Below are 12,232 nucleotides of genomic sequence, written 5' to 3' on the forward strand. Positions count from 1 at the left end.
GACGAAGGGGGATCAGAAAGGGTATAAGTGACCCCTTTCTCGTGTTGTTCCCCTACAATGTAGTGCTTCAATCGTTGCCCATTCACCTTGAAAGATCCGTTTTTTCACTCCAGACTTCAACAACTCCACTAGAAAAAACCTCGCGGATTTGAAACGGTCCGGACCACCTAGACTTGAGCTTGCCCGGAAAAAGCTTCAAACGGGAGTTGAAAAGTAATACCATATCTCCATGATTAAACTCTCGTCGAAGGATATTCTTATCGTGCCATCGTTTAGTCTTTTCTTTATAAATGCGAGCATTCTCATAGGAATCTAATCGTAGCTCATCTAGCTCATGAAGTTGAAGCTTTCTTTTCTCACCTGCGGTCTTCATATCGAAATTGAGCAGTTTGATAGCCCAATACGCCTTATGCCCAATATGCCTTGTGCTCTAACTCAACTTGGAGGTGACACGATTTGCCATATACCAATTTGAATGGTGTCATACCTATGGGCGTTTTGTATGTAGTTCGATAGGCCCATAAGGCATCTGTGAGTTTCATAGACCAATCCTTTCTTGAACGATTAACTGTTTTCTCCAAAATACTCTTAATTTCACGATTCGAAACTTCCACTTGACCACTAGTTTGAGGATGATATGGCGTGGCAACTTTATGAGTGACCCCATATTGTTTTAAAAGACCTTCGAATTTTCTTTCAATGAAGTGTGAACCTCCATCACTGATTACCGTCCGTGGCACCCCAAATCTTGGAAAAATAACGTTCTTGAATAGTTTCACAACAACTTTAGCATCGTTGGTGGGGGATGCTATCGCTTCTGACCCCCCCCCCCGCCACTAAGATGAACTTGTTGTTACACGATGACGGGAACGGTCCCATGAAATCTATCCCCCACACATCAAAGACCTCAATTTCCAAGATGGAGTGTAAAGGCATCTCATGTCGCTTCGAAATATTCCCGGTCCTCTGACAACTATCACAAGATATCACAAACTGTCTTGCATCCCGGAAAAGACTCGGCCAATAGAAACCTGATTGTAAAACTTTTGCAGCTGTCTTTGAAGTGCTTGCATGTCCCCCGTAGGAAGATGAGTGACAATGATGGAGAATACTGGCAACCTCATCTTCAGGAATACACCTTCTGAACATCCCATCAACACACCGTTTGTATAGAAACGGTTCATCCCAAAAATAATACTTCAAGTCAGCAAAGAATTTCTTCTTCTGTTGATAGCTCAGATCCGGAGGTAAGACTCCACACACTATGTAGTTGACGAAGTCTGCATACCATGGTGCATCCAATCTTTCTATGGCTAACAATTGATCATCTGGGAAAGATTCGTCGATCGGTAGTTCATCCTCCTCCCTATCATGTGATTCTGGTTTCATCCTCGACAAATGGTCTGCCACCAAATTTTCCGTCCCTTTCTTGTCCTTGATCTCTAGGTCAAATTCTTGCAAAAGTAGTATCCATCGGATCAACCTAGGCTTGGCATCTTGCTTGCTCAAAAGATATTTGATGGCGGAATGATCGGTATAAACGATGACTTTGGAACCCACTAAGTAAGACCTGAACTTGTCAAAGGCGAATACAACTGCTAATAGCTCCTTTTCAGTGGTAGCGTAGTTAACTTGGGCTTCATCAAGAGTGCGACTAGCATAATAAATTGCATGAACTATCTTGTTCTTCCTTTGGCCCAACACAGCACCAACCGCATAATCACTTGCATCAGTCATGACTTCAAATGGGAGATTCCAGTCCGGCGGTTGCATAATAGGAGCTGTTATCAATGCTTCTTTCAACCCGCAAAAAGCATCGAGACATTCATCAGTGAAATCAAAGGTAGCATCTTTAAGAAGAAGGTTAGTTAAGGGTTTTGAAATTTTTGAGAAATCTTTGATGAAACGCCGATAGAAACCGGCATGTCCCAAAAAACTTCTTACTCCCCTAACCGACGTTGGTGGAGGCAATTTTTCAATGACTTCCACTTTTGATCGATCAACCTCAATTCCACGCTCAGACACCTTGTGCCCTAAAACTATTCAATCCCTTACCATAAAGTGGCATTTCTCCCAGTTTAGGACTAAATTAACTTCTTCGCAACGCTGCAAAACTCGAGACAAGTTAGATAAACAACCATCAAAAGTAGTTCCATACACGGAGAAGTCATCCATAAACACGTCCATAATATCCTCTATAAAATCAGAGAAAATGGCCATCATACATCGTTGAAAAGTGGCGGGGGCATTGCAAAGACCAAAAGGCATGCGCCTATAAGCAAAGGTCCCATAGGGACAGGTAAAAGTGGTCTTTTCCTGGTCACTAGGATGGATAGGAATTTGGAAAAATCCCGAATAGCCATCTAAATAACAAAAATATGAATGCCTAGCCAACCTTTCCAACATCTGGTCTATAAAGGGAAGTGGAAAATGATCTTTTCGGGTTGCCTTGTTCAATTTCCTATAATCAATACACATCCTCCAACCCGTAACCGTCCTAGTACGGATAAGTTCGTTATTTGCATTCTTAACTATGGTCACACCTCCCTTTTTAGGAACCACATGAACCGGGCTAACCCATTCACTATCAGAAATAGGATAGATTACCCCAGAATCTAGTAGCTTAAGCACTTCCTTTTTAACCACTTCTTTCATGTTAGGATTTAATCTACGTTGGTGTTCTATAGAGGGTTTATGATCATCTTCCAAGAGAATTCTATGCATGCAAATTGATGGATTAATTCCCTTAATGTCGTTCATGGTGTATCCTATGACCTTGCGATGCATCCTAAGTGTTCTAAGCAACTTATCAGTTTCATTTTCATTCAGACATGCATTCACAATCACAGGATAAGTAAAATCAGGGCCAAGAAATTCATACCTTAAAGAGGAAGGGAGGGGTTTTAATTCTACCTTTGGTGCATTATCCTCTTCACAAATAGAACCTTTTGGCTCTAGCATCAATCTTTCAAGCTTTGCATTTCGAAGTGGAGCAGTTGATGTTGATTCTAAAGATTGAGCATACGCGGCTACCTCGGGGTCTTCATCATTTATTGAACCATCACTTACCAAACATTTCTCAAGTGGATCAGCTGAGTTATTGTTTGCAATTTGCTCATGTGTACACTTGTCAATGACGTCGACCCTGTAACAAATTTTATCAGTTAGAGGGAGTTTCATAGTATTACTTAAATCAAATTCTACCGTCTCCCCTCCAATATTTAAAGAGAGCCTTCCATTTTTAACATCAATTATAGCACCTGCAGTAGCAAGGAAGGGTCTTCCTAAAATAATTGGAATGTTAGAATCTTCTTCTATTTCCAAGATAACGAAATCGACCGGGATAAAGAACTTACCGACCTGGATAGGTACATCTTCAAGTATACCTACCGGATATTTTACCGATCGATCCGCCAATTGGAGTGATATCGTGGTTGGCTTCAAATCACCTATGCCAAGCTTCTTACAAATAGACATCGGCATCAAACTTACGCTTGCACCTAAATCACACAAAGCACGGTTAATAGAGACATTACCAATAACACAAGGAATAGAAAATGAACCTGGATCCTTAAGCTTAGGAGGCAGCTTATTCTGGATGATAGCACTACACTCCTCAGTAAGGGCCACAGTCTCGTATTCTTCCAACTTCCTTTTGTTAGATAGGATCTCTTTCAAGAACTTAGCATAAGAAGGCATTTGAGAAATAGCTTCAGTGAACGGGATATTGATGTGCAACTTTTTCAAAATCTCCAAAAATTTTCCGAACTGCTTTTCTAACTTAGCCTTAGCTAACCTTTGGGGAAATGGTAGAGGAGGCTTGTAAGGAGCGGGGGCCACATATTTCTCAACGTTTTCTTCTTCCTGCATCTAGGTCTCATTATCCACATCTATCACAATTTTACTTTTCTCTTCATGATGATCATCTCCCCCATCATTTTCCTTCATCTTAGGTCCCTCATATTGTTTTCCACTCCTAAGGGTTATAGCATTCACATGACCTCTGGGATTCGTCTCAGGTTGTTCAGGTAGCATGCCTGAGGCCTAGAGGAAGAGCTAGCATTTTGTGCTAATTGAGTGATTTGTGTCTCTAACATCTTGTTATGCGTAGCTAGGGAATCCATCTTAAAGGCCAATTGTTTCACCACCTCATTCGTGGTTTGTTGTTGCTGCTTAAACTCTTCATTCAATTTTGATTGAGTCGTCACAAACTTCTCCATCATATTTTCCAAATTTGACTTTTGAGAAGGAAAATTGGATTGAGGAGCACGAAAACCAAGTGGACCAAAATTAGATGCAGGCATGGGATTTCCAGGTGGGTTTCTATAAGAAAAATTAGGATGATTCCTCCACCCCGGATTATAAGTATTAGAGAATGGGTCTCCCTTCTGATTAAAGTTATTAACATAGTTAACTTGCTCATTACCAGAAGTATCAATGGATGGGGGGTTTCCTAATTGACATTGAAGTGCAGAATGACCCACATAGCCACATATCTCACATGAAATTGAAGTAGACGCCACAGAATTAATACTCAAACCTTCAACTTTCTTAAATAAAGCATCAACTTTAGAGGATATATGGTCTAAAGCATCTATTTCATACTTGCCTCCTTTTGATGTCTGAGGAGCACGCTCGTTCGCCCATTGATAGTGATTCTGAGCCATGTCTTCAATGAGAGTGTATGCCTCGTCTATTGTTTTGTTCATCAAAGCTCCTCCTGCAGCAGCATCAACAGTCATCCGAGTGTTGTAAGTGAGCCCGTTGTAGAAGGTGTGAACAATTAACCACTTCTCCAGTCCATGGTGAGGGCACATCCTCAATAATTCCTTGTAGCGTTCCCAAGCTTCATAAAGTGACTCTCCTTCCTTCTGTACAAAGCTTGTGATCTGGTTCCTCATCTGTGCTGTTTTACTTGGAGGAAAATACTTTGCAAGAAACGCTCTGGACAATTGATCCCAAGTGGTGATGGACCCAGCTGGCAATGAGTGCAACCAAGCCCTAGCCTTGTCCCTTAGAGAGAACGGAAATAATCTGAGTCGAATAGCATCATTGGTCACTCCATTAAGTTTCAAAGTGTCGCAATACTCCAAGAAAATCGATAGGTGGAGGTTCGGGTCTTCAGTAGCACCTCCTCCAAACTGATTCTGTTGAACCATTGAGAGCAGTGATGGTTTCAGCTCAAAGTTATTAGCTTCAACATTGGGCCTTGTAATGCTTGACTGTGTGCCTTGAGAATTTGGGGCTGCGAAATCCTTAAGAAGCTGATTTTGATCTCCCATCGTAGCTTGTTCTGTGTTCCTTTGCTCCCTTATAGACCTTCTTATGTTTGCAAGAGTCACCGATAGTTCAGGATTGTTTTCGTCGTTTACTTCTGTTTGATTCCCTTGCATAAAAGAAAGTGAGAAGCAAAGAGAAAAAAAAATCTAGTCTAGCTTAATAACGTAAGCACTCAATATTAACACCGTAGTCCCCGGCAACGGCGCCAAAAACTTGATAGGCAAAATCCGCAAGCGCACAGACTCGTTGTAGCTATCAAGGTCGATCCCACAGGGACTAGAGTTAATTACCAAATCTCACGTTATTCAACTAGCTAAATCAATGAGTGAATTAGAAGAGATTAAATAAAAGAAATAAAATAAACAGCTAATCGGATGGAATTCAATATAATGAAGGACTAGGATTGGGTTATCACCACAACTTAGGTGTTCAATGATGAATTATTTCAATTCTTGGTGTTGGTTTAATCTAGAAAGGGTGAATTAGCCTAAATTAATCTAAAGCCTCTTTCAAGGTCTAAAGATCGTGCCTAATCAATCTCAATTAACCTACTTTCGTGGAATCAAGATTAAATTAAACCCATTAAGATTTATACTAATCCAAATCAAATCCCCAAGGAATCTAGCCTACTTTCGTGGTTCGAGCTCCCTGCTTAATTTCTAGAGATCCGGTATTAATCTTCACCTTTCAGTCCTTCAATTAATTACCTATGATTGCTAATACGGTGATCAAGCGAATCAACAAGATTAAAACACAAGAAATTAAGTTTAAAGATCTAAACTTTCACCAAGAACATATATTAATTCATCATCAATCACCAAAAAGTTGGGTTCTTTCCCAACCCTAGACAAGAAATCTACTCACACATGATTGGAATAAGAGAAGACATCAAATAATTATGCAAATCAATCATAAGAAGAAATAAATCAAAGAGAGGAAAGAATTAACCCGTCTTTCAATTGAAATCTTCAAAATAAGAACTTGCAATCCAATCTTCTACAAGAGATTAATGTCTTCCTTCAATACTTGAACCCTAGAATAGTTGCTAGTTGATGGCTAAAAGAACATAACAAAAGATATCCAAAACCCTAAGTCAAAACATCTATTTATATGTCCCTAAAAATCTGGGTGTTGGATCATAACCAAATTCAGGTTCGACATCAATAAGAGAAGGAGTAGCTATAGGACTCAATTTGGGAGATGGATTTTGCCCTTTCATATTCGGATGAGGAAGACATTGGAAATTAGAGCATTAGAGAGTATTTGAGAGTACTGGAAAATATAAGAGAGATTAAGAGAGAGTATTATTGTATGAGATAGATTAAGAGAGAGTATTAGAGAGAAAACAATGACTTTTGGATGAGAAAAATAAGTGAAAAACCCCTCTATTTGTAGAGGTAGCCCAGTTAAAATGACCAAAATACCATCAAATTCTGGCCTTTATTATTATTTTTTGAGGGTGTTTTGGCCATTTGACCAAAAATATAGTCGTTTTGGCTATTTTGGTCTTCCCGAACCAGGTTGGGTCTAGACTACTCGGTCACAACAGTTAGTTTTCTAGCTGGTGGACCGACCTAGTCCTGGTTGTGTCCAAGTTGCTTGGTCTAACCAGCTCGAGTTGCGCTTTTAAGCCCAACCCGGTTCTAATAGTTACTTAGGGAGCCGTTTGGGCTCTCTAACTCAGTTTGTGTCCGCACCGACCCAGACCCGAACCCGAACCCGAACCCGAACCCGAGTTTCTCTGCGTGGACTCCGGTCGCGTCAGGGGCAAAGCCTGATTGGACAGGCCTACACGTGAACCGCCGACCCGATGAAAATAATACATTAATTCAATAAAGAACTGATGCTGTTTCTAGGTTTGCAAAATCTGGGTTCTGGCCGTATGGGGCCCGGAGCCCAAAGGGCTTTGGACTAAAGAGACGTCGCAGATGGGCTCTACGAAGCCCATAACCTTGTAGCATCCATGAACAAGGCAACTCAAGTGTTTACACAGCTTCTGTAACATAAAGAAGTTCAGGAAAAGGAGATTAAAATTTCAAAAATATAATAAACAGGTGTCGCCTCTGCAATACCTCTCCAAAAACTACACTTGTTAAGTTGCTCCTGCTAGATGTATCAGCTTAAAATAGTTTCTTTACATGAAAATATTGCGCCTAGTGATCCCATGATTCCCATGTATGCATTAAAAAACTTATCAAATAGGTTAACTCGAATAAAATATTATAGAAAATTAAATCCCAATATAAATTCCCACCCTCCTTAGGTAAATATTAAATTAAAAAAAACAAAAGTAAAAACTACTTACTTACAGGTTGCTAGGGGTGGAAATGAACCAAATAATTAACAAATAGTTCGATAATTGTTCGAAAAAGTATTCGGTCATATTCGATTCGGTAGTTCATTTACCACTAAACAAATATTTTTTAGTATTCGAGTTTACTAACGAATAGAATTTAACCAGATGTATATTCGATTCGTTTGTCTATTAAATATTCGTTTAAAATTTGATCACATCATATTACTTGTATTATTGCACATATGATGTCATATTTTTAACCTACATACCATTTCTACTTGAGCTTTATATCCTGATTTTAAGACTTAAATAATCTTAAATCTGTTTTCTAATTAAAATTTTGATTTAAATATATATACATCATATATTATAAAGAAATAATTTTTATTTATAAATTTTAATACTATTTGAAAATTAAACTCTTTAGCGAAATAAATATACTTTGATATTCGATAAGTATTCGTGAATATTCATGAATATTTATCAAATACCAAGTATTCGAGTTCGAATTCGAAAAACTAGATATATGAATAATAGAGTCCGCATTCGAATTCGATAATTTTAAACAAATACAAATATGAACACATTAGTATTCGATTCGATTCGATCATTTACCACCCCTACCCTCTACCAGAAAAAGCTATTGAATTACAAAAAATTGTGATATGAACTACAAATTGAAGAGAGATGATATTAAAAGAAAGGAGCGTGCCATAAAACAGAGACTAGATAAAGCTATGTCAGATCTAATGAGGGAAAAATGTAATAATTTCATTTAAACTTTGGATAATTCATACTTATTTGCTTACTTAAGTGTATAAGAAATTTATTTCTCTTTGACTTTGTAGGCCAAAAAGATTATGAGAAACCCGGTAGGCATGGGAGTGAGGAAAAGACGAAAGTACCTCTGAAAGGGTACCGGGGCATTTTAGAGTGGAAGGACAACATTCCTGTTGGGCATTGGGCTGTCATATTTAATAACTTGATTGGCTGTTTAATAAGAGATCCACGCTCCATTAATATTGCTCATAATTTTGAGGAGCAAGAATTTAAATGCATAAAAAAGATTTGGGAGAAGCTCATGGTAATTATTTAATATACTGCTGCTTATTTTGTTTACAATTCACAATGATTATTCTTATAGTGTAATTTTTTTGCCATGTAACTTGCAGGATCATTATTGTCTTGAAGACAACCCAGAGTCTTGGGATTATGTTATCCCAAAAATGGCCAAGCTTATTCGAGTTTGGAAGAGTGATCTAAAGAAAAGATATTTCACAAATTTATCTACTGATTGGAAGAGGATCTATGAGCTTGATAAGAGAGTTCCTCCATTTAATTGGATGACTCTCATTATCGAGTGGGAGGGTGAGAAGAAGGTAGATTATTTTTAATTTATGACATTATCATCACGTTATTTTTCATTTATATATTATCATCGCACATACTAAAAAAATACTTTATTTTGTAAAAAATATGTGAAACGGCATCGGTGAATCGTAGATCAAAGCTATACGATCACTTTTTAGGAGCTACTTCTTATGCTCAGATCGAGCATAAGTATTTAAGCGAAAACCCGGTATGATCATATTATTAAAACTGATTTCATGTGATTAGTTTCCTACATTTAAATTAGAATTTAATATATCACAGGACGCTTTGACTATGCCCCCGACTCTTCTGGCTAAAAGAGCTTATACACCACCCCAGGGCTATGAAAATGTAGAGGGAAATGACAAAAAGGTGGAGAAAATTAATGAATTGAACGTAAGTATAAGATTAATTTTAGATTTGTATATACTTAATGATTTTTCATCAAAGTTTCTAATTTTTATGATATATGATATGCAGGCGGCGCTGGAAGCTTCTCAAAATGATGTCTTCACCCGTGTCACGCAGTCTCGAAGTACAGAGGACACTCCTGTAGAGCCTAACCGCATGACCAGAGACGAGTGGATGGAAGTTGTCGACGGAGCTTACGGTTTACACTCAAGAAAGAAAGGAAGAGTGCCTCTGTCAAGTACTAGAGTTAAGACACTCACCACCACCAATAAGCCTAGCAGCCAATCTGTGACATCGACGCGACACGGTGACACGTCATATGTCGTGGGTAAGATTGGAAAATACTTGATGAAGAATGTTGAAATTCCATTGGCTTTAAGTTTTCTTCTCACTATTAAGCACGAGTTAAGTGGTGCACAAACGACTTGGGATGTCGTTCAGCGACTCATCGATTCTCAACCTGTAAAGGACTTGCTTCCGTAGTCTATATACGCGGATATTATGGTGTTCGCATTTGATGAGCATGCAGCTGCAAGTGGTGGAGAGGTATATATGTCATATTATATATATGTATTTATTATGAGTATTTTGGAATATATTCTCATATTGATTTACATTCTTTTTAGGCTAGAGGAGGTACCGCCGTAGGAAGCAGCAGTACGGTACGACATCCTAATGCAGCCGCCACCGATGATAGGGATCACGACGATAGGGACCACGACTATGATGAGTGAGTGAGTGGTGAGTTAGACTTTTTGGTAACTTTTGTGGACTTTTGGATTGTGTTAAACATATTATGACCTCCTGATTATGTGAACTTTTGGATTGTGTTGAACATATTATGACCTCCTGATTATGTGAACTTTTGGATTGTGTTGAACATATTATGACCTCCTGATTATGTGATCTTTTGGATTGTGTTGAACATATTATAACCTCCTGATTATGTATATATGTGAATTGTTAAATGTTAATATTGTTGGATGTGAATCGATGAATGTAAATGTTAGTATTGTTGGATGTGAATGTGAATATTGTTGGATGTGAATGTGAATATTGTTGGATGTGAATCGGTGAACGTGAATATTGTTAGATGCAAATCGATAAATGTGATATTGTGAGTATTGTTTAATATATTGTGAATAATGGTAGTAACAGGTACGCATTCCCGATTGGGGGGCTTTGCAATGCAGAAATAATTTTTTTTACCTGATTATGTACATTGGCGACGGGCATTTTTCGTCGCCAATTTATATTGGCGACGGGAATACACCTGTCGCTAATGTACATTGGCGACGGGCATTTTTCGTCGCCAATGTACATTGGTGACGGGGACAAACCTGTCGCCAATGTACATTGGCGACGGGGACAAATCCGTCACCAATACACTTTCGCAACGGGGCGAAGTCCGTCACCAATAATCCTGTCGCCAATAAACATTGGCGACGGGGAATTCCGTCGTCAATGATCATTGGCGACGGATAGGTATTGGCGACAGAAAACATTGGCGACGGGTTATTGCATGTCGCCAATGTACATTGGCGATGGGTATGAGCTCGTCGCCAATGTACATTGGCGACAGGTGTATTCCCGTCGCCAATGCACATTGGCGACGGGAATACATCCGCCGGCCAATGCATATTTGGCCGCACGCGAATACATCCTGTCGCCAATGCACATTTGTGACGTGGGATGAGCACGTCCGCCAAGTGCATTGGCGACGGATGTATTCCCGTCACCAATTGTACCATTGGCGACGGGTTACTGAGACGTCTCTCGCCAACTGCTACATTGCGACAGAATGTATCCCGTCGCCCAATGACGGTTTGGCCGACGGCTGTAGCCGCTCGGCCACAAATGTTTTCCGTCGCCAATTACCTATCCGTCGGCCAAATGAACATTGCGGCGACGGATTTCCACCCCTGTCGCCAATGTTTTATGGCGACCAGATTACTGGTGGTCCGAGCGAGAATATCGTCGCGGAAACAGTGTACTTGGTGACGGATTTTGCTTGCATTGGCGACGGATTTCCCTGTCGTCAGATGCTCATTTTTTCTACTAGTGTATGCTAGCGTCGACCGACCCAGCCGAAAAGGGCTCGATTTTTTTGGACCTTTGTAAATTCCTACAACATCCCGCCTCGGGCGACCGCATAGCGCTTCGGACCCGGTCGACTGACCCGAACAGTGTTTTCTGAACACTGTAATGTGCACGGATTTAGTCGACCGGCCTCAAGCTCATGGTCGACCGACCTGCAACCAAAAACGCGGTCTTCATTTTTTCTGATCCTCGTTATAGTTTCTTCAATTCTCTACCTCGACGAAGTTTTTCCAAAACTAAGCCGACACCGATACCAACCATCCCACTTGTTACGTCCAATACGAAGTGGACTCAATCTATAATAATGGACTCAATCCACAACAAGACGAGAACTCAAATGAGAACTCTAACAATCTCCACCATGTCGCTATCAACTTATCGAATTGGGTGCATCAATCTGACTGCCTACGTATCTTTTTGCCTAAGGAATCAAGTCTCACGTAGTTTACACAAATGGTCTCCAAAGGCCCTCAACAACGAAGAATGTTCAACAACTCCAAACAATGACCAAATTTTACTCTAGTGACAACTTTGGTCAACATACTTGCCGGATTGTCCTTTGTATGGATCTTCTCTAGTATAATATCTCCATCATCCAAGACATCTCGCATAAAATGGAACCTGACATCAATGTGCTTTGTCCGGGCATGATACACCTGGTTTTTTACCAAATAGATAGCTGACATGCTATCATATTTTACCCTGATGGTATCCTATACAATCCCCAAGTCATCCAATAACCCCTGCAATCACAAAGCTTCCTTCACAGCTTCA

At 39.7% G+C, this 12,232-nt stretch overlaps 2 protein-coding genes and 1 long non-coding RNA gene across 3 annotated transcripts; 1 reads left to right on the forward strand and 2 right to left on the reverse strand.

Moving 5' to 3' along the window:
- LOC109821765 lies at window positions 3,993-5,282 on the reverse strand. The gene has a single exon (XM_020387925.1). The coding sequence runs from the start codon at window positions 5,280-5,282 to the stop codon at window positions 3,993-3,995; it is 1,290 nt and encodes a 429-aa protein (XP_020243514.1).
- Window positions 8,829-10,235, forward strand: LOC109820119. Its single transcript, XM_020386195.1, has 5 exons — window positions 8,829-8,955; window positions 9,048-9,155; window positions 9,230-9,343; window positions 9,428-9,904; window positions 9,985-10,235. Exons 1-4 carry the CDS (start codon window positions 8,920-8,922, stop codon window positions 9,839-9,841), a joined length of 672 nt encoding a protein of 223 aa, XP_020241784.1. The 5' UTR covers window positions 8,829-8,919; the 3' UTR covers window positions 9,842-9,904; window positions 9,985-10,235.
- Window positions 10,111-10,392, reverse strand: LOC109820120. Its single transcript, XR_002241725.1, has 2 exons — window positions 10,295-10,392; window positions 10,111-10,249 (listed from the first exon to the last, which is right to left on the reverse strand). It is a non-coding gene; the product is annotated as an uncharacterized LOC109820120 (long non-coding RNA).

Source organism: Asparagus officinalis, chromosome 8 (assembly GCF_001876935.1).
Source record: "Asparagus officinalis chromosome 8, Aspof.V1, whole genome shotgun sequence".
Lineage (NCBI taxonomy): Eukaryota > Viridiplantae > Streptophyta > Magnoliopsida > Asparagales > Asparagaceae > Asparagus > Asparagus officinalis.

Coding starts and splice junctions, on each gene's coding strand:
- LOC109821765 (XM_020387925.1), bottom strand. CDS start 5,282: ATGGGAGATCAAAATCAGCTTCTTAAGGATTTCGCAGCCCCAAATTCT.
- LOC109820119 (XM_020386195.1), top strand. CDS start 8,920: ATGACTCTCATTATCGAGTGGGAGGGTGAGAAGAAG. Junction 8,956..9,047: donor AGTGGGAGGGTGAGAAGAAG/GTAGATTATTTT, acceptor TTTATTTTGTAA/AAAATATGTGAAACGGCATC. Junction 9,344..9,427: donor AGAAAATTAATGAATTGAAC/GTAAGTATAAGA, acceptor TATGATATGCAG/GCGGCGCTGGAAGCTTCTCA.